Source organism: Giraffa tippelskirchi, chromosome 6 (genome assembly GCF_054371585.1).
Source record: "Giraffa tippelskirchi isolate mGirTip1 chromosome 6, T2T-mGirTip1v1.2.pri, whole genome shotgun sequence".
Classification (NCBI taxonomy): Eukaryota; Metazoa; Chordata; class Mammalia; order Artiodactyla; family Giraffidae; genus Giraffa; species Giraffa tippelskirchi.
Window position 1 is genome coordinate 101748953 of NC_137280.1, and position 27420 is coordinate 101776372.

Below are 27420 nucleotides of genomic sequence, written 5' to 3' on the forward strand. Positions count from 1 at the left end.
GGAAAATAGATAAGCAACAAGGATATATTGTACAGCACAGGGAATTGTAGCCATTATCTTGTAATACCTTTTAATGGGAGTATAATCTGTAAAAATACTGAATCACAATGCAGTACACCTGAAACTAAAATTGTAAATCTATACTTCAATTATAAAAGTGGGAATGACAATTCCTACTTGAGATACTCGAAGATTAAATAATGACATAAAATGCCTTAAATCTAGTGGGTATTCAGAGGTCTCAGCGACTCCTTTCTCTCATCTATGTGACAAGAGCAGCGTTGGAGTATCCTGCAATAACTCTACCCCAAATTGTTTCCCAGGCAGTTCAATTACTCCGCCAGAGTCCACGTTAGTCTAAGAAAAACAAAGTTTTCTATTCTGAGGGAGACAAAAATGTGCTAAAAAAAAAAAAAGCATTGTCTCCGCTCCTGAGGGCAAGATCCAAGACTTCTTCCTTTCTCAAAAGAGAATGAAGTAAACATTCAAGTCACAGACGTCATTGTCGGCAGGAGCCACACGAGGGAGCCTCTGTCAGAGAAAATACACATCCTGCAGTTTCACACATCCTCCTGCGGGCAAGGCACGCACCGCTCAAATATAGCCTCCGCGTCGGGGGAGGTGCTCGCCGGCGTGTGAGACAGGGTCTCCGTGTGAGGGAGAGGCGCGCGTTGCCTTCTGGGGCTGGGTCTCCGTGTGAGGGAGAGGCGCGCGTTGCCTTCTGGGGCTGGGTCTCCGTGTGAGGGAGAGGCGCGCGTTGCCTTCTGGGGCTGGGTCTCCGTGTGAGGGAGAGGCGCGCGTTGCCTTCTGGGGCTGGGTCTCCGTGTGAGGGAGAGGCGCGCGTTGCCTTCTGGGGCTGGGTCTCCGTGTGAGGGAGAGGCGCGCGTTGCCTTCTGGGGCTGGGTCTCCGTGTGAGGGAGAGGCGCGCGTTGCCTTCTGGGGCTGGGTCTCCGTGTGAGGGAGAGGCGCGCATTGCCTGGTGGGAGGAGTTTGCTTCTCGCCCAGGGGAGATAAGCCTTGCTTCGACCCCGAACCCCACAGAACTGACGAGATCCTAGCCAGTCAGTCTTCATTTCGCTCTGGTTGGCATTTGATCACACTGAAGTCAAAATAAGGGCGAAAGATCTTTTTTAAACTATTAATAGAAAATATGGAGAAGGAAATGGCAACCCACTCCAGTATTCTTGCCTGGAGAATCCTGTGGACGGAGGAGCCTGGTGGGCTGCTTGCTGTTCATGGGGTCGCACAGAGTCGGACACGACTGAAGCGACCCAGCATGCATGCAATAGAAAATACGTTCAGGTTACATTATTTTTTTCCCAAGACACTCCGCACCAAATAATGGTGAAGTTGGAGAACTGCCAAAAGGTAAGACCTAAGTCACAATGACAGTTGTACTGACTGGACGAGAGGGGACCCGAAGAGAGCAAGGAGGGAACGAGGAGAGGAAGGCAGGCTGGCGGAGACAAGGTTTCTTCAGTTGGTCTGCACCTGAGTTTGATGTGACCCAGGTTAGGCAGGAAAATCATCCACTTCACTTAGGATCCTGGGATTATGTCAGCCCTCTGTCTTATCTCTTAGAAAAGAACCTCACGAAAGACTGCAGGTTTAACAGCCAATGAGGATCTGCTTCCATTTGTGTATTTTTCGACACAGTTTTCTCAAAACAGCGGGCACCTGTGGGACCGAAATGTTCAATAATCCTCAAAGAACAAAAGCCACCGAGAAGCGTTTAAAGGGCACTTAAGTTAACAGCCAGTGCCTGGGCTAGGCCAAGGGGGTGACTAATTTCTTAAGCAAATACTTTGGCACCTAACTAAACACTGGCTCCTTTTGCTTCTCTACTTGAGCTTTTCACCCTAACCCTATCACCTTCAGTCAGGGTGGGCTGGAGCCCCAGGGCTGCCCCTACCACGCTGACCCCCAAACTGGCTTCTCACATAGAGTTTGGGAGTTATATCGCCTGGGATTGACATTTTAAAAATACTTTTAAGGAGGTTGCCTTTGCCCAGCTCCCCAGCCTCAAGCATCCTCCCTTGCTGTTCTCCTCTGCTTCCTCCCCTTGTTCATGAGTCTTATTTATATTTGTTTTTGTTTAGTTGCTAAGTCATGTCCAACTCTTTTGCGTGCCCTGGACTGTAGCCCTCCAGGCTTCTCTGTCCTTGGGATTTCCCAGGCAAGAATACTGGAATGGGTTCCCATGTCCTTCTCCAAGGTATGTTCCTGACCCAGGGATGAAACCTGTGTCTGCTGCATTGCAGGTGGATTCTTAACTGCTGAGCCACCAGGGAAGCCAAAGTATTAGAGATATAATAACCAATAACCACTTATTAAAAGACTCCTTCTTCAAATAATTATATCCTAGCGATTAGCATGACAGAGAATAAATTACTGACATGAAAGAGTAGTTATTGTAGGTTCAGCCTCAAGAACTCAAACATATAAGAAACATCTTATGCATATCATTACTATGTAGTTGTTACCACTAGTTGTAGTTGTTACTGCTAAACCAAATCACCCATTTCAGAAAGCTCCGGTCCTAACAAAGTTCCATGCCTATAACTTCATCTATTCTCCTGTCGTCAGCAGACTTCCCCTTTATATAATTTTTTCATTAATTGTTTCATTCAAAAATCCTGTATTAAAGCCTTCTATCTGCTCACAACTAAGATGAGCCACTGGAGATAAGAAACTGATTACATCAGTTACTCAATCTAATTGGGAAATCAAATATATAACAATGCCATGGGCCAAGAGGAAAGATGGAATAGCTGCAGTGGTTTGGCAATGGGATGTAAGAGGAGTTTCACAAAGAAGCTGGCTCTTAAGCTGTGTCATAAAGAGCAAAATTTTTCCAGTTGGGAAGTGTCATCTGTAATGTTTACATAACATTTTGTCATTCATAAAGTTTGTATAAGAGCATGGGTTTGGGAGATACTTGGTCCTTAAATACTTGACAAGATAAGGCATTGGTGGCAGATGCTTTTTCACAATGATAAACAAATTTGTTAATTTTTAAAATATTTCAGCACTCTCATTTAGTTCCAAAATGTACTGATACCATAATATAAGTGAAGAAGTCAGAATGGAGTAAAGTGGGAGAGAGAAAGGATGTGAAAATCCCTAATACTTAAATTGTAAGCCCTGCATAAGGTCTCTGCGGTCAGGGCGCTTCCACACTGGTGTGAAAAACATAGAGCAAAGAAAGCAACTCCAGTGCAGGCAATGAGGCTATGGCAGGGGCAAGTGGATTAGCATAGAGGGGCAGAGCAGAGGAGGGACCTCTAATGTAGCCTTATGGAACCAGAAAACTTCCCAGAGCAGATGATTCTGAGCTTCATCTTGAGTAAGGTCAAGGACAGACCAGGCAGTTAAACTGGAATGTTCCAACTGCAAGGAAGCAAAAGCCCTGTGCAGATGGTTAGTCTGGCAGGAGTAGATAGCTCCCACTGAACAGTGGGAGCTGAAAATGAACCTAAAGAGAGGTTGATTTTCAGAATGATGTAATTAATATGGGAGGCAAAGAGACAAGTGAGAACTATACAATCTTTTTATATGATCTTTTTGGTCAGTCCACGAAGTTTGGGTCTAAGTTAGGGGACTAGAAGAGAATAAAGATTTGGACTTAGTTTTAAGTGGGCTTGCTTGGCTTTGCTGAAGAATTAGCGTAGAAAACAATGCAAAAGATACAGAGTCAATGAATGCAGCTCTAAGGTGGCCCCTTAGTTCCTCAGGAATGTATCCAACATGTTCAGAGGATATGGAGGAAGAGAGCCTTCAGTAGAGAGGAGCCCCAAAACTTGGCCCACATCAATACCCAAGGAAGTCCATCTCCACCAGGTGTGGGAATTACTCCTCTGCCCTGGCTTTATAATCTCAAGTGGTTTCTTCTCATGATGTTAGAGTTAGAGGAGGCTTAACATTGTCCAGCTCCCAGTGTTGGAAATCAGAACTGAAGTCATAGCAGATCTATTGGTTGAACAGAGATAGAGATTTGAGTTGTTTAGAAGGAAAACATCAGTAAGATCAGGCAATGGATTGTGCTAGGGGGTGAGCAAGAAAATAGTCACTCATGGTGCTGTGATTAACTGAGTATCATTTTATTTCTAATTCAGGAGAAATGGGGGAGAAAGAGCTTACATCAACTGAACATTGTTCATATGCCACTTGTTTACATAATTTATTTAAATCTCATAACCCCTCTCTGAAGTAGACAGTATTGTCCTCATAGTAGAGGTAAAGAGCAAGACTTCAAAAGGGCTGTGATCACAGTAAATACACAGTCAGGACAGGAATGGGGGTCACGGTCAGTTTCTCTGGAAAGCCATGTCTACATTTTGATTTCTTCTCACAAGACAAACTTCCAGTGTATCTATACTTAACTTTCCTGAAAAAAATATGACCTCCTGTAGTGACCAGAAAATAATATTCCTTTCACTGTACTATGCTGGTGTCTTTCTTAATTTTTTTTTTAAGTTCAAGAGATAGCTCTTGTTTATCAGCTATTCCAGTATAACAAGTTCACCCAACAGAACATGTCAGCTCTCTCTCTGTGTAACCTGAGCTAATGTGCAGCTTTCTGCCAAGGAGTTAGTTCTGTGCCATGGTTTTAGAAGTAGAAGAGTATCTTTGATGTTTTGAAATAGTTAAGCATGTTGGAGATAGGAGTGTGACTTTTCCTTTATCTCCATATTGCTATTTGCAAGATAGTGATACCTTTTGGAAACTAATGAATATTTCCATAGATTTATATCTTAGAGTGTACTTTTCTGGGATTAAGAGGGAAAAAAGACCTCATATTCCATGTGATTTAGGAAGGGGAGAATTAAATGTAGAGAGCATTGTTTCTCTTTTTGTTTCTTCAGCCATGACACCTGTGAAAATTAATGAAAGTGATAAGTAAGTCCAAGTATGTTTCTTCTGGGATCAGAAATCCAATCAAGAAATGAGAAAAAATGTAAAAAGGAAAGGAATATATGAAGTGAATAGTTTGAAATTATAAAATCATGCTCTAATTGCTAATAAATTTCAATACATAGGAATTAACATTTAATGAAGGATTATTAAAATTGACACAGCAAGAAATAGAAAACCTAAGCAAACTGTAACTGTGAAACAAAACCAGCATAATTTACATATTGCTTCTAAAGAAGGTTCTAGTCTCAGTGATTTTTTTGGTAAATTATTTCAGTGGATCAATAGCTAATTGTCATGTTGGGTTCCAGAGCCTGAATCTTTAACTCATGTTCTAAACAACCCCTTTATTCTCCTGCCACATGCATACCTTTCCCCAAACTTGCTCAGCTTCCTCTTTCAATTTCAGATCCACCCATGGCCCAAGCCAGAAACCTTGATGTCTTTGTCATCTCATCCCCTAGTCTCTCCACCTAACCTCATTACAATCCTATTGCCTTTAATTCTTTCTTGATATGATTTCTGAATCTAAACTCTCCTTTTAATTCTTCCTGCTACTCAACTTGATTCAACCCCTCTTCGTCCCTGACATCTCTCTTTAGAAGTATTTTAACGAACTTCCATCTGATACTGATACCACCAGTGCCCACTGGCTCCCCTACTGTAGCCCAAAAGTAATGGATGTCTTCTACAGAAGTTAATTTTGCGTTACACTTTTTAAAACTTTGAGGGGCTTACCATTGTCTGGGCATGGTGCAAGGGTAACAGAGTGATCTGCTGAGAATTTAGTGCAACATAGTTGGAAAAATCAACCAAACTGCTTTCAATTACAAAAAGTATAGTACTCTGTTTTGGTGAGGGAAGATTCTGTTGCCATTCTAAATGCACTTCTAAATGGCTATTATATTTCTTGGTATTGTAGGAAAAGCAGACTCTTCTGTGATGTGGAGCCTACTAAAACAGCTTTTCTGCATTTCCCCACAAGCTACGAGGACCCGTTGTCAGGGAAAAGGGAAGGGAAAGAAAGACTTGTTCTTGTTCTGGGTTGGGGGATTTTGCCCCCTGGAGTGGGCAGGGACTGGGGTGGGAGCTCTGGAGATACTAGTCTAAGGAGTAAGGACAAGACGGGTGTGCAAATGGAGTTGTTGCAGACTAGGGAATCAGGAATCCTCTGCCAAATACCCTGTGAACAGAAAGTTTGAGGCTGAGATAGCTGTGGGACTGCTGGGCTAGGGTAGAAGGTGGGGAGTGGATGGAAGTCAGGGATGGGGGTGGAAGGTGGGGGTAGGGGGTGGAATGTGAGGAGAGGAGTGGAAGAAACTGGGGAGTGGGGGGTGGAAGGTGGGGAGCAGGGCAGAAAGCAAGGAATGGAGTGGATATTGAGCATTTGGCTGCAAAGCTTGAGGGCCTCGTCAAGGTGTCAGTGGCTTGGGTTTGGCCTACAGAGCTGTTCACCTTTGAATCAACCTCTGGAACTTGGGCAAACCAGCACCTGAAGTAGCCAGTCATCAGTGTAGATCAAAGAGCTGAAGCAGCCCTTCCTTAATTTTCTGAGCTACTACATAAACCCAAGAAACTAAGGGCACTAGCTGCCAACACAGCACCCCCCCCCACCCTTTTTTTTTTTTTTTTTACTACAGTTGTTGAACTTCTGAGATTGATTCCCCCCCCCCCCGCCCCCCCCAGTGACACTGTTCTGAGTCCGTGCTTACACAAACTTGAGTCCAGGGACTCAGTCCAGGGACTCATCTCAGTTGTCTTCCTGGACTGCTTTTTCTGTTAGTATGATTTGGGTTCTACTCCTACCACTAAAGATGATCTAATAACAGATAGAAAACACTCAGCAATGTGGAAGAATGGTGATTATCTGAATTCACAGCTGAGAGGAGATGGAAGTAAGTGTACTCTGTCAGAAACTCGATAGGCATGGGTAAAGGATAAAGGGAACCATAAAGAAAGGAGGGTTATACTGAACAGCTGTGTTTGTGAAGGGGAGGAATTTCACTCAGAACAGAGACTGGCAGGAACAATTATATTTTAACAAACCCTCAAGGTGATTCCAATACATACTGAAGTTTGAGAACCACTGTTCTCAATACATAATACACCTGTTTCAGTACATAATACACCTGTTATTCCCTACTGTTAAATCTCTGAAAAACATCAAGTGTGAAGTTTACATCAACAGTGTTAAACTCACAGGTGCATAGACAGTAAACAAAGGATTATCTTTATTGATGGAACAGCCATAGAAAAAGACTACCTGAAAGAGATAGGTCATACTTCTGAGATTAGTACCATGTAACTAACAGGAGATGCTTATTAAAATCAACATATTTTAAAATTCAGAAAGAAAAACCTAACTTCCATTCTTCACAATTCACTGTTTCCCTTCAAGGAAGAGTGAATGCAAGACTTTCAGCCTTAAAAGCAGTCTTTCATAATTCATGAACCTTTCTTGGAGTGTAACTTTCCATCCTATCACTCTCCACCCCAATTCCCAAATAGTCCTTGCCACCTTTTAAACGTCTGGACTAGTTAACACTCCTAGGAAACTCAAAGGAGTTTTCATGGCTTAAGCAAAAATGTGCGCTTGAGATAAAAGTAACCTGTGTTATATTGGTCAGACAAACTCCTAAAACTTGCTCCTTTTCAAATTGTGATGACCTCCTTTTAAAATGGCCTACTTGGGCTCAGGGCCGGGGCAATGGGATGATCCAGAAGGATGGGATGGGGAGGGAGGTGGGTGGGGGGTCCAAGAAGGGGAACACATGTAAACCCATGGCTGATTCATGTCAATGTATGGCAAAAACTATTACAATATTGTAAAGTAATTAGCCCCCAACTAAAATAAATAAATTTATTAAAAAAAAAAAAAAAAAAGTTGGCTTAAAGCTCAACGTTCAGAAAACTAAGATCATGGCATCGGGTCCCATCACTTCATGGCAAACAGATGGGGGAACAGTGGAAACAGTGTCAGACTTATTTTTTTGGACTCCAAAATCACTGCAGATGGTGATTGCAGCCATGAAATTAAAAGACGCAAAAAAAAAAAAAAATGGCCTACTTGGGACTTAATTTTTTTAGAATGTTAAAGAGCAAATACAATCATACCTTATAGCAGTAGTTGTTATATGCCTTATGTGTACTATATATAAATCAAAACACGCTGCCTGCTTACTTTTTAAGTTTTTTTGTCTGTTATTAGATATGAACTGGATATGAAATTATCTAGAAACTCAGTTAATGTTTCCCGAATAAAATCTCCACAATTCTTTACCTTCAAAGCTTATTTAGCAGTATTCTAATGAAAGTCTGACAAGTACTGAGTCTGAGGTGTCTGTTTTTGCATTTCACATGGATCACAAAAGTAAATTTCTTTTTCATTTGTAGTTTTGGATGGAATATCTTGCTAGCTGGCATTCATATGATAGAAAAGAGGAACAAAGAATATGTGTAAACTATTGTTTGGGGGAATGAGCTCCTGATCTGAGGACCACAGCCACAAGTAAGGCTGCAGGAGGAGACAAATTCAGACATATTCACATTTTCCTCTGAAATAGCAGTAACCTTGTCCAACACAATATTCAGTGGTAGTTTCAACAGGAAAAAAAATGGGCTGAAGTTCTCCTTAATGCTGCCATTTAACAGCCTACCTCAAACTCCTATGCCACAGGTAAAATAGGTCTATGACCATTGCTTCCAGATTCTCTAAAAAGCAAGGAGACTGAGCTCTTCAGGTATTTTAGTAGTCCCCCCCCCAAAGTATGTCTGATTGGTTAATCCACCAACACCTTTTATGTACCTACTATCTGAACTAGCTAAACAGTACTTTCTGATGAGTGCATCCTAAGACTTATGCTGTTTTAACCATTATTTTGATATTTTAACTACTTGTTTACCCAGTTAAACATCAAACTATCATCTATTTCCTCTAATTCTATAAACATCCTGTTGATACATAAACAAAGACAGAAGCAAGCATTTTATCTTTTATTACCCAAATAAAAACAAAACAAAAAACTCTGCTAGCTCAAAGACTTAATTACATTCCTGTTTCGAAAACCACTGGATGCTCTGATAGTAAATGCCATAATCATAGCTGCCTTTGAATTCTTTCTTAACCCTCCCTCCTATTCCACAAAGAAGTGAGTAAACTTGAATAAGCAGCTTAGTGAGGAATAAGCAAAAAGCAAAGACCATACAATGGACACTTACATTTGTTTCAGATTTATTAGGTTGCCTGTGGCCAGTATACACTTGTAACTGTAATTTGTATTACCAGAGCACAAACTTCCTGGGCAGATAAGTATGAGTAGTTTGGAAATGACCATTCTAAACCAGTAATTAAGTTATGGATCAGGCAGCAGTGACTGCATAATGGTGATACGCGTGAAGATGAAAAGATCTGTGCTCTAGACCAGCATCCTTTGTTGATTTATCACATGATCTTGGGAAACTCGCTACAATTCTCCAAGCTACTTTCTCAAGAGTAGAAGGGAGAGAAACAGCTGTCCTGCACGTGTAATACACCTACTGTAATGTTCAAATGGTAAAGTGAAAATGCTTTGTAAAATTGTAAATTAACTTTGCCAAAAATCTTAGCAAGAAATGAATCAGATTATACTCAGGGACTGTGAATCCATTTTAATATTCTGCTTTCTTCACTCATAAACACATGATTTAACCAAAAGACAAATAAAGCAGAATTAGAAAAGTTAAATGATTTACAAAATATCAAAATGAGCTGTGTCTGATATAGCTCAATCTATCAAGAAAATTAGTGATTACTACAAAGGTTTAAGGATAGCAAACAACTTTTCCAAACCATGAATATTAGGATAAAAGCCATTTTAAAAAAACTCAAGACATCCATGAAATAAGTTGTATAAATGAGGTAAAAATCACAGAGTTGACATAGATTTATAAAATGAATAGACATTAAATTGTTTTAATGAATCCACTTCCTTTATTGCAGTAACCTCTGTACAAAGCAGCAACTGCAATACTCAACGTTAAAACATTAGAAAAGCATTTGTGTGACAGTTATAGTACAGTATTATCAAAATATTACATTTTCAAACTTAGTAAACATCCACCAGAGCTCAAATCTTTAAATTATTTTTCCATAGTCTTTAAAAATATGTAATGTCAGAAAGCATAAAAAAAGAATGTAAAAGAAAACCTAAAATACAAATGAAATAATGTGACAAATAAATACGTGATTTAATTAATGGTTAATAATCAGCTTAACACCACCATTCTCTAAACCCACTGAATTTTTACCTAGAGAAATAATGAACGGTCATATGCCATTGCATAACTGTTTATTTCCAAGTTTTCACCAATGATTAGAACTTAAAATTTTTGGCATTAAAACAATCAAATTCAGCATAAATAAAATAGAGTAGAATAGCTTCAACACTAGCTAACATTTCTAAGAATTAATTGTTAAAATTTATCAGAGCACAAAAACAACCTTGAAAAATTTGACCTGGTATCTAGTGTTAAGTAAAAGTAATGCATTTCTTTTTAAGTGAAAAGCTTCTTACATTATTTCACAGATAATATTACCCTCCCCCATTATGTATATTTAGATATATTTTATGTACTTTATACACATATGTATGATGCATGACATTTGGTTCCTGCAGTACAGATCACAATGAGGTTTTCCTGAATGGGAAAAACTTAAAAAAAGAAAAAGTAAGTGTACCTGTGCACATTTCAAGATAGCAGCACTCAGTTATGCCCTATTATCCATTTAAAAAGTTGAGACATGATATTGTTTACTGAATATGACATTTCTGCTGTCTTTCCTCTTAAACACTACAAAACCTCCAAAAAATGGTACAATGGTGTGAGTTATAACACAGGAAAAAGTTTTTAGGAAAACAATTACCTCATTCTCTTAACATTCTGAATTTAAAATTACTATCAGATCTCTGTTTTGATATTAACTTAGTTCATACTCATGCAGCAAAGATATTGCACTACTGAACAACAGTAGTAATTTTATAGATTTTTATTGAGATTCATGAATACCTACATAAATTCTTCACCAGTGAAACTTTTACCAGTGAACACACTGAACAGTACTTTAGATGAAACATTCTCCATTTCCTAATCGAATGATAACTGTGAAGTTACATGCCCTTCCAGTGATCACATTTGTTCTCCATGAAACCTGTCTTTCAATCTGTGAACTCATAACTGAAACAAAAAATTTACTATGATAAATCTTGATCACTTTAAAATGCAAAAAACCATCGTGTCATTATAAATACACATATGCATATGTGTATGCATATACATGTACACACACACATACAGATATGTAGACATATAATCCCTTGAAATGTTTCTAGGAAATCCTTCCTTGAATAAAAAACAAAAAACTTCACATTAATAATTGCATATAAAGCTTTTAGTAACAGTACATATGCACTGTCCAAATTGTACTAGTAGACTATGATGTCAAAACAGACTTTCAAAAGCACAAACTGGCAGTTTTTCTTAACACAAAAGTTTTAAAGTATTAAGAATGGATTAAATTTAAATGTCCAGAATAATCTGTTCAAACCTGAGTATATTAATTAAGACTATGTACTTGACAGTTGAATGAATTAAACCTAAAAACATTTCACTAAGAAACCAGTGGTCCATTTAACCATTTGATGAAACATTAAATATTTTAATGATTTATAAAAAGGATGATATAGTGATATTCCATACATTTATTGAAATATTATATTAAATGACAATGCTTTGTCTAATTTTAACCAGAAAAATCTTTTAGCATTTTGTAAAAGTCCCTCAGATTTGAGGAAAACCCTAAATTAGGACAGATCTTTCTTCTAATAAATATAAATGATCTTAAAGACTTTGTTTAAAGAATGATAATATGTGATTTTTCAGGATGGTATATAGAAGTACTGGATAAATCTTCAACCTCCCCTAAGGTTTCAAGAAATAATAATCAAAAAAGATATAAATAACAGCCAATTAGAGGTTTTAAAAAAAAGGTTTATTGGGCCTTTTTCCCCCTAGATCTACATTTATACATCCTAATGCAAACCTAACCTTGGGGTCACTTTTCGGTTCTCATTTTTTTCTTTGCATTTTCATTAACTCACTCTAATTCTCACCTTTGATAGCTAACAAACACATTTACAAAAGTAATAGAAAACATACAGTACTCAACACTAATTGGTCAATGGAAAAAGAAAAGCAGTGTCCATTTTAAGGTGGGAAAGATTAGAAATAAAAATAGCTGAAGGCAAAGTTTGACATTCTACAAATTTATAAAAGAGGATATATGGATGAAATTTGGTTAATTTCAGAAGGCACCTCAAGGCTAAAGGCTTTTTGTACTCCTTTCATCAATCAAAAAATAACACATTTTTATTGCTATTCAAGTAGCAAAGGAAAAACTTTACTCTCACAAGCTTCAGTCCAACAAGGAATCATCATTCACTAAGACTGAAATACAGAATTGACTAAAACTGAAGTCTCCATACACATATCAATGGAGCAACTTCCCTGTGTGCTTTCAAATTAATGAAATAGTGAAAAAAAGTCACAGTTCGCCATTGTGATGTTGAAGATTTCAGTGATAGTTACTTCACTAGGCACTGAAGTACCGTCTGGAGGGCTGTCCACTGTGCAGATAAAACACTTAAGAATAGAAGGTAAGGACACTCTGATGATTCCCACGGACCAGAAGAATGGGTGGCAGGTCCTTGGATAGAGCTTCTAACCATGCCATGTAGAGAGCACTAGACACAGCACCTTTTCGTGCAACTGGGAGACTCCTGGTATCAAAAAACAACAGGAATTAGACAATGTATTTAAGCTAAGAATAAAATAATAAAAACTATAAGTCACAGTAATAGTAACTAAAAATTACTGTAGTTACAGTATATGCTATAACAACTACACCATATATTCCCTTTTTTTTTTTTTCAAGTTTGAACAAAGTATCTCTTACAAAGTATCTTAAGAATAGCAAATTTTTGTTGTTCAGTTGCTCAGTTGTGTCCGACTCTTTGTGACCCCATGTACTGCTTCCCTGTCCTTCACCAAATTCCAGACCTTGCTCAAACTAGTATCCGTTGAGTCAGGGGTGCCATCCAACCATCTCATCCTCTGTCATCCCCTTCTCCTCCTGCCTTCAATCTTTCCCAGTACCAGGGTCTTTTCTAATGAGTCAGTTCTTTGCATCAGGTGGCCAAAGTATTGGAGTTTCAGCTTCACCATCAGGCCTTCCAATGAATATCCCAGATTGATTTTCTTTAGGATTGACTGATTTGATCTCCTTGCAGTCCAAAGGACTCTCAAGAGTCTTCTCCAACACCACAGTTCAAAAGCATCAATTCTTCGGTGCTTAGCCTTATTTATGGTCCAACTCTCACATCCATACATGACTATTGGAAAAACCATGGCCATGGCTTTGACTATATGAATCTTTGTCGGCAAAGTAATATCTCTGCTTTTTAATATGCTATGTAGGTTAGTCATAGCTTTTCTTCCAAGGAGTAAGCATCTTTTAATTTCATGGCTGCAGTCACCATCTGCAGTGATTCTGGAGCCCAAGAAAATGAAATCTGTCATGGTTACCATTGTTTCTCCATCTATTTGTCATGAAGTGATGGGACTGGATGCCATGATCTTAAGTTTTTTGAACGTTGAGTTTTAAGCCAGGTTTTCCACTTTCCTCTTTCACCTTCATCAAGAGGCTCTTTAGTTCCTCTTTGCGTTCTGCCATAAGGGTGGTATCATATGCATATCTGAAGTTACTGATATTTCTCCTGGCAATTTTGATTCCAGTTTGTGCTTCATCCAGCCCAGCATTTCGCATGATGTTCTCTGCATACAAGTTAAAAAAGCAAGGTGACAATATACAGCCTTGATGCACTCCTTTCCCAATTTGGAACCAGTCCGTTGTTCCATGTCTGGTTGATACTCAACCTGCATACAGGTTTCTCAGGAGGTAGGTAAGGTGGTCTGGTATTCCCATCTCTTGAAGAATTTTCCACAGTTTGTTGTGATCCACACAGTTAAATGCTTTAGCGTAGTCCATGAAGCAGATGTTTCTCTGGAATTCTCTTGCTTTTTCAATGATCCAGTGGATGTTGGCAATTTGATCTCCGGTTCCTCTGCCTTTTCTAAATCCAGCTTGATCACCTGGAAGGTCTTGGTTCACATACTGTTGAAGCCTAGCTTGGAGAATTTTGAGCATTACTTTGCTAGCATGTGAAATGAGTACAATTGTGTGGCAGTTTGAACATTCTTTGGCACTGCCTTTCTTTGGGATTGGAATGAAAACTGACCTTTTCCAGTCCTGTGGCCATTGCTGAATTAGTATCTAAAATTAAACCTCAGATCTCCCCTTAAAATTGTTTTAGGAGAAAGGGATATTTCTATCTGGATTTTGATAGGGGTAACTACATATGGATGAATGAAATTCAAACATAATTAATTCTACATATTAATGTTCAATTTCTTGCACCTATCTCAGAGATTTCATTTTCATTTGTAGGTAGTCAAAGTGTGTCCAGTTGCTCCACAGAGTGTTTTTCTCTAGATTCCTATGTTTTAGTGACTTCCATTACAGATACTTGGTTACCATCAAGAAAATCTGAAATTTCCTGGTGTACTAAATATTTGTTGTTAGTCAAAATGGCAATCTTTTGGTATTACTTAGTTTCATAATTTGACATGTTTTCGGAGATCTGAGCCTTGTTTACCTATATAAGGACCAGGCTCCAGGACTTAGGAAATTCGGGTTCAAGAAAGATGTAGGTAACCTGGCTTAGTGAAGGAAAAGCCAGAGTGACACTGTGTCTATATGACATTTTGTATGCGGGAACTTGGGAGTGGGAATTCAGATAGGAACCATGTTTTAAATTTAATCCTCAACCTAACTTGATGGAATTATTTCTATGAAGAAACTGTCTAAGAACCAAATTTAACTTGCAGCCCTGTTACCTGACAAATGTTGATGGTTATGCTGTGGTATTTCCAAAGGTAAGGAATTTTTTAAAAGTGGGAAAAAGCATAAAGGAAAAAAACCCCAGAATAAGCTATTATGATAAGGAATTATTTAGATTTATACAAGCTTAAAGTTAATATTTTTGTTTATCTTTCCTATCTTAAATGATTTCTTCATGTGCTTAAAGCAAAGTGTATTAAAAAAGTTTGTTTTTCTCTCATAACCACTAAGTTATTATGGTTATAGATATATTTTTTTGTAGAAGAAATGAATCCTAATTGAATTATCATAAAATAAATACCCAAGACAATCTTAGTATATGTATTACTTACATGACAATGATATTAGCTGTGTTTGAATGTTCCTTTAATAATTCATTTAACCTGATCTGCCGGTATGTCTGAAATGAAACATAACAGTCATTCTTAGTCTTTTCAAAAACTGGAATTTTCCCTGGTGCATAAAACTATAGATAAAGAGAAACCAAAATCAATTTTGGTGTAATAAAAATATCCGTTCCCTAACTTAAAAAAAAAAAAAAATCAGTGCTTTGCACTATCCAAATATAAGTACAACTTAAAGTAGATTTAGTTTACACAACTAGTTCTTTTCATAACCAACTGTAGTTCTTGATATTTATTTCTTAGGTATTTTCTAAAAAAAAACCACAAGGAAGATTAATGAAAAAGAAGCAGGAGAGAAAGAATACCTTGGTCTTATAAAGTTCAAGCTCATTATCTGTTATTCGCCATGGTTCATCTTCTTTCATTTTATCTGCAATATCTTGTTCTTTATCATCTTCATGAAGTCTGTATGGCTCAATCATTTCATCAAAAGCTACAATACTTAAAAAAAAAAAGAATACAGACAGTTAACCTATGTTGAATTACTTAACAGTAAGATCTTAAACATTAAATTATAACTTGAAAAGTTAATGTAATTATAACTTCAGAAGTTAGTGTTTTCCAGCTGTTGTGCTCCCTTCCGTACCCTAACTCTGGCAATTTATTTTGAAAATAGCAATCACTAGTTTCTCTAACTGATTAGAAATTTAGAACCATAGTCATAATAAGAGAACTGCAATTTTAACTGCTAATGCAGATTTCCTTGTATCGGTCCCTGTTCCTATGCCCACTTCCCTCAACCTAAATAAATTTCATCACATTAGCCAAAATGATACCCATGAGGTAAGTCAAATTGTGTTACTCCTTTACTCAAAACACTCAATCACTTTCCCAGTTCCAGTATCACTGAATAGAAGCAGTGTAAGAAAAGGTACTAGAACATTTTGAAGGGAGGAAAAGGCAGATATTAAACATTTAAGAAGATGCAGAATTAAGCTCTGGATCCAAAGATACTTAATAGTACAAAAGATGGTGAAAGAACATGAATAGCATTCTAACCCCCTATGAATGGGAAAACTGTATTTTTCAATATCAGTCTCATACAAAGCTCCCAGTATATATAATTCTATAAGAGAAAAAACAGTCTCCATGACTACAACCTTACAAGGTATACCTTACTGTTTTCTACTTAAAATGAATTCTTTTTTCTGACTTCATCATATGCTTAACGTAAAACTGAGAGTAACTGAAATTATGTACAGTAATATAAATACATATAACAACTTCCATATACCATTTTCGGTAGAATATCCCATGAAATCTACTTTTGCTTAACTCTTGTAAATCCTAAATGCAGTAACTGTAGGCAGATTCTTAGATTTTTTTTCCTCATTTTGGTAATAAAATAGTGGAAAGTAACACACATGTGAAATAGGGATTGAGTGGTCATAATGAACAACGGAAATTTAAAGAACCACTTAGAATTTCTGTGGCACTAACGATTTTCAAAAATTACTTGTAAATCAGTAATTGAATTTTTCTCTAATTATCGAAAACCCTTTGGACTTACTTCAATATATGTAATGTCAGTCAGTTATCTGCTAGCTTAAAAAAAAGTTGACGTCACATGTAACTAAAAGCAGGCAAACCCCTCAGGTAATTAAGTTAAATGATCTATTACAGTGTCTGAGTAGGTCATCCATAAAAGAATCAGAAATTTATACAAAATAATTTATCTAATAACTTACTTTTCTTTCTTTGGTTTAGTATTAATATCTCCTAAGACCATGATATCAGAGAAGTCTATCCGGAACTTGCTAAGCAAAGTAGCCATCCTAGAACAAAAGTGAACAGCACTGAGACACATGAAGGCTGTAAACAGAAATACTTTTTTTCTATTTAGGGCTGACTCCATATGATTTATAGGAAAAGAATGATTTACAGGAAAAGTATATCAGGTGCTGAGCAAAATCCATCTGAATTAATTTATACTACTCATTCACAAAGTAGACGTCTAAATTCTCTGAGTAGAAACTTGTGCTGTATTCTTTTACATTCTCTGAATTTTTCCTTAGTATCCAATGGACAGAGGAAGACAATAAATAAATTTGAATGGCACCTAGTTTTTTAAATTTTAGTTAATTTGTATTAGTAAGTACATGGATTTCAATAAAAACTGGTAAACAGTTATTTGTAACAACTAGAAAGAAACAGGGAAGGCTTATGAGGAAGGTGACAATAAGTACCAGGTTTTAAAGAATGGAGTTATTTTAACACAGAAGGGAGGCTGGTGAAGAACTATTTGTAGTAGAGAGATGAGAGCAGGCAAAGAAATAAAAGTCTGAAATCATATGTATGTTTGGGGTGGGTGCAGAGATGTAAACTGAAGTATAAGGGATATTGGGGGGAACAGGAGATAAAGACAGAAAGGAAACAAGACAGACTATAAAGGGCCCTGACTGTCACACAGGCTTTCTATGGTATGTAACAGAGAAGTAGTTAAAAATCCTGGGGCAGAGGCATCATATGATCAAAGCTTTTCTTTCCAAATGTGAAACTGGGAGCAATATGTACACTGTATTATGAAATGGTCAGAAATGAGACAGAGGGAACTTAGAGAAGCACTGAAACCAGAACTAGAATTATGGAACAGGACAGACAGAGAGAATGGACAATGCCATCATGCATTTCTGTTGTCTAGAAGTCTGAAAAGTATAATATACATATGAATATGTAACTTTTGTGCACTCTTTACCGTTAATTTTTTTCATAAAAGGCTGATTAATGCTTCTATGCCACAAGTATTTAAAGATGTTCTAAAGTGTCAACATATTAAAAACATTACATGTGAGTAAAACCAAGTATCTAAACTTGAACATTAAGACTAAATTAAAGAGAATGAAGTTTTATTTTAGACTCTTCAGCTTCACTACAGAACAGAGCAACATTACTGACATTTTCTGTACTGTCAATTGTCACCCTGCCAAACCAATATTGAAATAATGAAATACTACTAGATAAAAGCTCATAAGTTTAAAACAGACTTACGCTCTTCGGTCATGGTCTATTCTATTTATTTTTCCACCAATGAATACTCTGATCTTACAATCTTTCCACTTTTTCTTGGTAGTCAGAAGATAAGGTATCAATAACGTCAAACCTAAGTCATAAAAATATAACAGGTCATTTATATTTAACATTGATTTCTCAATTAAAAACTTTTAATTCAAGTTAGCTGCTAAAAACTCCTTTATCACACCTCCATATACAACAAACATTTTCTTTCTGTCCTGCCTGTAATGATTCAGTCAAAAATCCACTTGGCAGACCTGAATAAGGAGGGAGGTCCAGTGAAGACAGGGCCCATGTCAAAAATGAGGTACTGGCCTTGCAGGGTAGGGAGGTTTGTTTTATCAGGACTGAGAAAAAGAATGTTCACTGAAGCTAATGGGAGTCATATTTCTCAACAATGAGAAACATAAAAAGGGAGAAGCTGGAGCCAACCCTGCAGTGTTGGCAATGGAAGTGGTTTCAATCTACACATGTATATACAAATAAGTGTTGTGTGTGTTTCCTACATCTGTCCACTGAGAGGGCATGGGAGCAGTGACACCCTAGTAGAAACGGGCATATCTAATGCTCTGACCTATGTTTCTAAATACAGTTCTTCACTGAAAGGAATCAAGGCTCTTTGGATAAAGGGTCATTCAAGTGCTGGTGCAGGTAAAATACAAAACTGAGCCTGGAACATCATATTTTATCATAAAATAAATAATGATCGGGACATGACAAATGGACACAGAAGTTAGCCTAAAGAGGATACTGCTTGTCAAATCAGGGACATCAAAATAAATTATAAAAATGAAAAATGCTAACCCATTGAATAAAATTGGAGACTGTTAAGTCCACACAGATAGTTAAGTCCACACAGATAGAAGTGAAGAGAAAGCTCTTCTTCTTTACAGTTAAACACCAGATAAAAAAACAAGGAAGAAATGATGGGATTGGAAAAATCATCATTTGGAAACCACATACACACCACAACAATAATAGCAAGAATAAACTCAGGCGGAAATATCAATGGATGCTCAAGATGGTGGCAAAAATCACAGCAACAATAGAATATTTACATAGTCTCAAAGAAATTGCCCATGCCCAAATACCTGTAATTATAAAAGGCGGCAATAATAGCTTTTCAGTATATAAACATAGTGAAAGCCACCTTACTCAAAGGTCAAAGCTACTTTCACCAGTGATGAGACAAATCAACATCATGAGCCACCTGATGAGATGCAGACAGAAGGCACAGCATCACTCTTGTGATATTTCTACCCAAAATACATAACTTGAAACTAATTATTATGAATCATTAAACAGCACTTCAAATCAAGTGACATTCTACAAAATGGACTAATGTTTTTTTAAAAATTTTAAAGCCATGAAGCTCAAGGAAGGGCTGAGCAACTTTCAAACCAAAGGATACTGAAGAGATATGACAACTAAGTGTGATGCCTGATTCTGGAACTAATCCTAATGCTTTGGGGAATGCTGGCCTAATGGGAATGGGTCAGTGAGTAAAGAGTACATGCTATTTCCTAATAACACCCCCACAACTTCAAAAAATTTTAACTTGTTAAAAAAAAAAAAAAAAGGTTAGCAACCTTACCTCCATCATCAAAAAGCCACCAGACGTCAATAGTATTCTTTCCCTGTTTTTTCTGAAATTGTGTACTAGCTTCAAGAAGCTTTTGGTCAGCTACGTTTAAAGGCACAGCAGGGCCTTTGGATTCTGAAGGATTAAGCAGAAAAATAAGATGTAAGAGAGGTAATGTTAAAGTATATCTTGCTAAATTCCTATAGTTCCCTAACTTTTTTATATTCAGATGTTTATAACATAGACAATTATATACATGGCATCCTTCACAACACAATTAGTTGCTTGTAATTTAAAGATACTTTTAAATGGTTATAGATAAATATATCTATACTCATCCAAACTACCTTGCCTAATTTCTAATATTTTGAAGCATTCTGAATGAAAGAGAATCACAAAAACCAGTAAATAAAATTTAACTGCTAGATTTTTGACTTTTGAAAAGCTGTTTTAGGCTGACTGGGCAAAGTAAGTTTATGCCTGTTCCATGAACATATTTCTTTTGTAATTTAGTTTCTCAATAATTTAAAGCTCAAAAATATTTAAAATGTTTTTATCTGTAATATAAAAGACGGAAGGAAGTGGGAGACATATCAATACAATCATGCAGTTATCACAGTAAAACCTCTCACTGTTTCACTGAAGAAGGAAAAACTCCCTCATCTTTACCTAACTCTTGTCCCCTCAATATGTGAGGCCCAATTCTAAAGCCATATAAGCACCACATCTTTCTGTGAACTACAAAAAGAATGTGGGAACTCCCAAGAAGAGCACCCATTTGCTGCAAGTCTAAAGAACAATTTGTCAAGGGAATTCTCATTTATATCCCTAGAAATTAAAAAGGAAGAAAAAATCAGCACTGACTGTGAGCAAGCAAATGACTATAATGAAATCCCTATACCAAATTTTAAAAGCATAAATCCACAGAAAGAAATCTGATCACTTCTGAAGAATGTCTTATCATTCACGTTTCATGCTGCCATGATGTATGCAAACATGACGAATGACTTTGCATGATGAAATAATATGGCTACCAAACCACACTGCTCCATAACTCTCACCTCTATCTCCTTCTCATAAAATTCATGTACGTTGACATGACTGTATCTCCCAAACGCAGCAGGACTGTGAGAAATATTGTAATTTTTGAAATGAGAAATATATTAGTATCAAAATTAAGGACTTGGCTGGGTACAACTGATGGTAAAGAATGCAAGTGACACTGCAAATAACCTATTTCAGTGTCTCTACTTATCATCTAAACCATGCAGTTTAAATTATAAAATTAAAACACTGACTTTCAGGATTTGAATATTCCTGAAATGCTACTATGATATAAAAGAATTTGTTTTTGATATATCACCTTTTCCTGGGATGATTTAATGCTTTATTTGGACCAGTCATTATTTTTCTAATCTGCATTTAATAAATAACTGTATGAAAATAAAAACCAAGGTAAAGAAAGAAAATAATAAAATTGAAGTTAAAGAATTAACAGTATGAGAAAAGAGATTAAAATAAAATGATGAAAAATGCCTGCCTTTTTTCAACAGTGGTTGAGTTGGAGTCTTGCCATCCTCTTCCTCATCTAGATTATGTTTAAGAAACACAAAATATAAGTTAATTGCCTTTTTATTAATAAAATAATGAAAATGTAACTAGAACACATTTATAAGCAAACATAGTATGAAGAAACAGTGTGAAAAATAATTAAGACCGAAGATATCTTCTACACTGAGTGTTCAGGATTGAAAAAGTAAACATATTAGATTCCTCCAATAGGGCTACTGAGTAACACCCGCCCCTAAATTTTATTCCTGTAAAACTGGCAAAAACTTTAGAATTTTTTTAAACTGGCAAACTTGAAATCAGTTGCTATGGCTTATAGAGTAGAAACATGATATTAAAAAATTGATGTTGCAGTCAAACATGCCACTGCATCATTTGCAAATGGCTGACAAGTAATTTTAGGAGCACAAATATTTGGTTTTTGTAAAAATTAATTACCACTTGAAATATTAAGGAATTTGATCAAAGACAAGAGTCTTTTGGTTTATATAAAACACCAGGTTATACAGGAGTGATTTTTCAAATACATAAAATGTGTATATACATATATATGTGTGTGTGTGTGTGTATGCATATATGTAGCATATACCAGTCCACTTATATTTATATATCTATAAATATTTCCCGGGATTGATATTTTTCTTAACCTAAACTTTTTTTCTTAATATAAGCTGTACTATTTGTTAAAGACACATGAAACTTCCAACCTGGACAGGAAAGAGTACACTATAGTGACGGGCTCTTGAGTCAGACTCCCAGCATTCCAAGATTACCTCTAAACCTTTTTCTAGTGGTGTGACCCTGAGCTAATTACTTAATGCCTCACTTTCCTCATTTGTTAAAAGATTGAACAATACCTCCGTCTTAAGGTTGTTATATTGCAAGCATTAATGCACTGAGCTCAGTGCCTATCATTAAACATGTATTCAAAGGGTAATCTTTTTGTCCCTCTGCATACTGAAGGCCTCAATAAGATAGACATACGAAATATAAAAACAATTAACAGAATGTTTATAATTCTGCAGGCTTTTTATATAAACTTTTCTACATTTTCTACGTAATTCTGAAAATAATTAGCTAAATAGAAAGCTAACAAAATAAAATGTATGCTATTTTTGAATGCTAATTTTTATGCCTGTTATGGAATAAGAAACATTTCAATTATTACATCTAATTTTATAATATTAAATATACTGTTCTTATAAAGCAGATGTTTGATATTATCTATCTTTAACAGTAATAAAAAACATAACTATGGACATTCTGTATTCATTTCAAACAGCTCAGAAATGTGAAGAAAATACTGACACTTAAAAGTGATTTAAACTAATTTTAAAGGCATTTACATTTTTAAAAGAAAAAGATGAGCCGAAATATACTGACCTAGTTCCCTACTCTATAAAAATAATGACTTCATAAGATTGTGACACACATTAATGAGCTAATGTAAGGATAACTACTACAGTGTGAGAGGAACAGTAGATGACTGATAAATATTACTTCTCCTGTCATAGCTTCACCTATTAATTCCTAACAGATTCCCATAAAGAAAAGATCTGTTTTGAGGCAAGAGAAAAGGGGAACAACAACAAAAAAGTAAGAGAAAATGAAAGAATGTATACCATAAACTAAAAATAAATGCAGGAACGTTTAAGAGTTAGCAGGATCAGTTTATAGAATTTTGAGGTGAAATAGAAAAAAAAAAGGCCAGCAAAGAACTGATACGGAAAATGGGTCGCAACTGAACTTTGAACTATCACTACTCTAAGCAAACAAATAAGGAGGAAGGAAAAAGCAGCATTAATGCTTCTAAATGATCTAGAAGAGATTTCAGAGTTAGGTTATCAAATTTCCATGGTAATCAATTTCAGAAAAAGAATGGTAATTATTTTATAGGAATCAAAAGTATGATATGGTTTGATGATTTACAGTGCAGATTTTTCTTGTTGCATGTCAGCTGGGAGTAGGACAGATGGAGATACTAGACTGAACAGAGGTAGGAGAGTGAGGGTGGGAGAGTAAGATTTGGAAGTCATTCCTTTTTCCTTCTCATAGACATGACAGAGATTTATGGATGAAATTACCCTGAAGTCTCAGGAGATTTGGAAGGGTTTTTGGTGGCTTAAACCCTGGCTTAGCCACCAGGGGTATTTATGTCTATACTTATGACTCAGGGTTCAGCAACTAAACATAAATAGCTCACTTCTTGGGAGGAGATTAAACTGATTTTTTATTACACTGTTCTACCTGAACAATACTAGGTACAGCAGATATATAAATATTCTGGGTCTCTCAGTACATAAACAAAACTTCTGATATTAAAATATCTTGATTAACCAAAAAAAATCAGATAAACTAATCTTATAAGCCTCATTCCTTTCAGTGTTATCATATACTATGTACACATTACTCAAAAACTACCAAGTTTCTTTCCAAACTCAGCTTTAACCTATGCTTCAAATTAAAATTAAATATAAACAAAAAATACAAGAGCATATTAGGATTTAATTAACTAGCATGGTTTCTATTCTATGAGCTACTCAATTCCTTAAAAATAATTAATTATTTGGAGCCATTTTTGAAAGGCATAACTTTCACCTGAGCAAGTAGAAATGAACAGTACATATTTGAAAACTAGTTACTTTGAGAGACATGCCATATAGTAAAAACCATTTCTTCTAACATTAAACCATTAATAAAATTTCTTGTTTAATAAAAATTACCTTTATGTGTAATGGATTTCTCACTGGATGGTTTAGAAGTATCTAAATCTGATTTTTTACTATACTCCACACTTAGTACCACATCCTTTACACCAGGAGATTTCTCTTGCGATGACAGTAATTCTTCTGTAGACATAAAAGTATTCAAAATGTTTTCTACATCTTTTTCAATCAAAGAGGGCATCACGGTGTAACATCAATTTAATGACAATTTTAAGCAAAGTTTATTATGAGATAATGGTGAGTTCATAATAAATTATTTCTTATATAAATGAATGTGATAATCCATTTTGAAATGATCATTCAACTAAATTATATTTGGCCACAACTGTCAGACATTTTAATTAGGTGATGAGAAATCAGAAATGAGTTTTACAGAACATAATATGGTAGACAAAGAGTGATGTATAAAATGTGAATCGACTCTAATTTCAAAGTCATTTACACATGTAAAAAAATGTAGAGTGTGACAAATGTTGATGTACATATAAGATGATAGACAACAGTGAAAACTTACACCCATGACTATAGAACTAAAACTAAGGGATAGAGTTTTTTCCTTAGCTCATGGTAAACGTGCTCTCTCTTTATTTTTAAAGTTTTTCATTTTCTGCTTTTCAGGAAAGGGTTAGCAAACATTTAGCTTCCACGATAAAAATATTTATCATAAAGACAAACATGATATGAAATTGAGGATTATCCATAGTCCTCACCACTGATATGCATGCATTAGGAGAAATAAAAATAGGAAGTATATAAGCCTAGGTGCCAGCACTGTGCTAAGAGGATATCAGTCAGTATCTCCTATTTAATCTTCACAATAATCCTATGAATAAAGATGAGAAAACTGAGGCTTAGAAGTCAGCAAATTTGGCCTGGCTACAAAACTACTAAGAGAAAAAAGGCTGGAAATTATTAAAGCATATCTGACTCCACAGCTTGTGCTTTTAAGCCCTGTGCTAAAGCAAATTCCTGTTTCCAAATCTTAATGATGAATAACAAGGGTTTCAAAACAATCCTCATAATGATTATTAACACTTGAATATATAATTTATTAGCCAAACTGATATTTTTGAGAGTGAAAGGGAACACTAGTAATAATTATGCACAGTTAACAGGTATCCTAAACCAAAATTACTGTGAGAGCAAGAGAGAATGAAAGTAGTATTTTGCAAGGCCTATTCCAGAGTAAGAAAATGCATTTTCAGCAGGTCATACTTTTGTGTTACATGGATAAAGACCTCAAAGCATTCCTTTCAGAACTGCACAATACCCTTAAAATGGTGGGGGGAGTGGGAGGATTAAAACAGTTTAAATACATAAACAGATGACAAAAGTTCATTACATGGCTCTCAGCTATTTAGGCTTAGCTAATTTTGATGACCTCGTTAATTAATTGATAAGGGTAAATATTAGGTATGCAAATTTTCTTAAGATTATAGTATTTTTTAAACTACCCAGGAAAGCATTAGAGGGTATGGAATTTTCCATAGTTTTTATAAAGTTGGTAAAAATGCTAAGTATACTTTAACAGGTTTTAAGTTTAATGAAAAAAATTTTTAATGCTTAAAAAATTTTAATGCTTGAAAAATTATACAGCTTGAGAGGAGATTAGGGTGTCAAGGGTTAAAGACTAAGGAAAGAATATGATAGAAGGTATAAAGCAGTTGTACAAGAGAGATCTTTGTGGTGATGGAACAGCTCTGTATCTTACATGAAACAAACATGACAAGTGAAACCAGAACTGTACATGTGCTTGTGTGCACACATGTGTATATAAAAGTGGTGAAATCTGAGTAAGGTATGCAAATTGTCCCAATGTTAATATCCTGGTTTTGATGTTGAACTGAAGATAAAATGGAATATAAGATGTTACCATTAGGGGAAAGTGGATGAAGGGTACACACATTTTTGTAAATCCATAATTATTTCAAAATGAGAAAGTTTAAAAAATATTTATAGGGTCTTCTCTGAAGAAAGAGTCTTTCATTAATAATATGCCTTTCATTAATAATATGTACAAAGTATACTTTTCATAAACATGAAAATGTCTAAAATGTTTTCCTCTGATTATTTTATTTATCATGTATTTTTATAAATCTGGCCAAACTACAATCATAGCTAACATTTGTTTCTCTTAAACTTACAATTTGAATTGTATTCTATTAATAATTACTAGCTTTTATCCAGATTGGTACAAAGAGAAAAGACAAACTCTGGTGGTGCCAAACAGATCTTTAAATGACAAACAATAAGTATATGGGTAAATATTAAAAGTATTGAAGGATGTTTTTCTAACAAAGTAATTTCTATTCTTAAGATATACTTAAGAGTATATCTTAAGTATATATTAAGATATATATATATCTTATCTCAAACAAGATTTACCTTGTCCTTGAAGATGAGATATATCCAGACCTTCCTGTAGGCGAATAACTACTACTCCATATTGTATATCAAAAGCATCACTGTAACATGAAAAAAATAGCAATTTTTTAAATCACAAAAATTTCAGTCTCCTCTATAAAATGAAGCCAATAGTTGTCAATCTCTAAAATTACTTTCAGGTTTAAATATCTGATTTTTCAAATATGCTTTGAAAATTATGGTGATATCATATGCTACTTTCAAAACCTATACCATTTCCCATCCCCTTTTTCTGTAATACCTCTAAAATCTACTTAAGTATAGCTCTTTATAGTATTGACATTTTACCTACAGTAGTGGTTTAAAGCAGTAACTATAGTTTTATCTATCAGAAACAAACTAAAATTATGGGGGAAAAAAAAAACTTTCAGTAATCTCACCATATATAATTTAGGCTTATACATTTAAAGCCAAGAGAAATACGTGAAGGCAAAGAAGACAGGTTCTGAGAATGAGACCAGGTTGTGTAGTATGAAGGGATCCCTTACCACTTATGAAAGAAGAAGGGTATTTTTCAAGTAATTTAAAAATTTTTACAAAACTGGTTTAAAAAGTGGTCCTAAGATTATATATGCCTTTGCAGACATGTATTTGATATGCCCTTTTAATTTTTTAAAAACAAAAACAGGAGCATCTTATATATAGGTAAAATACATTAAAACCTCTAAGACAACTCTAAAACCAGACTTAAATTCTGAAAACTTTGTTAACATTATAAATCATGTAGACCTAAGCTGTTAGAGCTACTGAAAAAATTTCCAATTGCAAAACTGATTGTTCCCTGGAGTGAAAGTG

General features: G+C 35.7%; 1 protein-coding gene across 2 annotated transcripts in view; it reads right to left on the bottom strand.

Annotated features, from left to right (window-relative positions):
• Positions 1–9860: 9860 nt before the first annotated feature.
• Positions 9861–27420, bottom strand: part of SLC12A2 (solute carrier family 12 member 2) — a 105013-nt gene continuing 87453 nt past the window's right edge. Inside the window, exons 19-27 of one of the 2 annotated variants that reach the window (XM_081501847.1) lie at positions 26587–26666; positions 24199–24324; positions 21447–21494; positions 19919–20041; positions 18301–18412; positions 17001–17087; positions 15618–15753; positions 15241–15308; positions 9861–12728 (exon numbers count right to left, since the gene is read on the bottom strand). In XM_081501847.1, coding sequence (XP_081357973.1) covers positions 12593–12728; positions 15241–15308; positions 15618–15753; positions 17001–17087; positions 18301–18412; positions 19919–20041; positions 21447–21494; positions 24199–24324; positions 26587–26666 — 916 coding nt within the window. In that variant the 3' untranslated portion in view covers positions 9861–12592. The remainder of the gene's footprint in view (positions 12729–15240; positions 15309–15617; positions 15754–17000; positions 17088–18300; positions 18413–19918; positions 20042–21446; positions 21495–24198; positions 24325–26586; positions 26667–27420) is intronic. The other variant, XM_081501849.1, reaches the window with a different exon arrangement.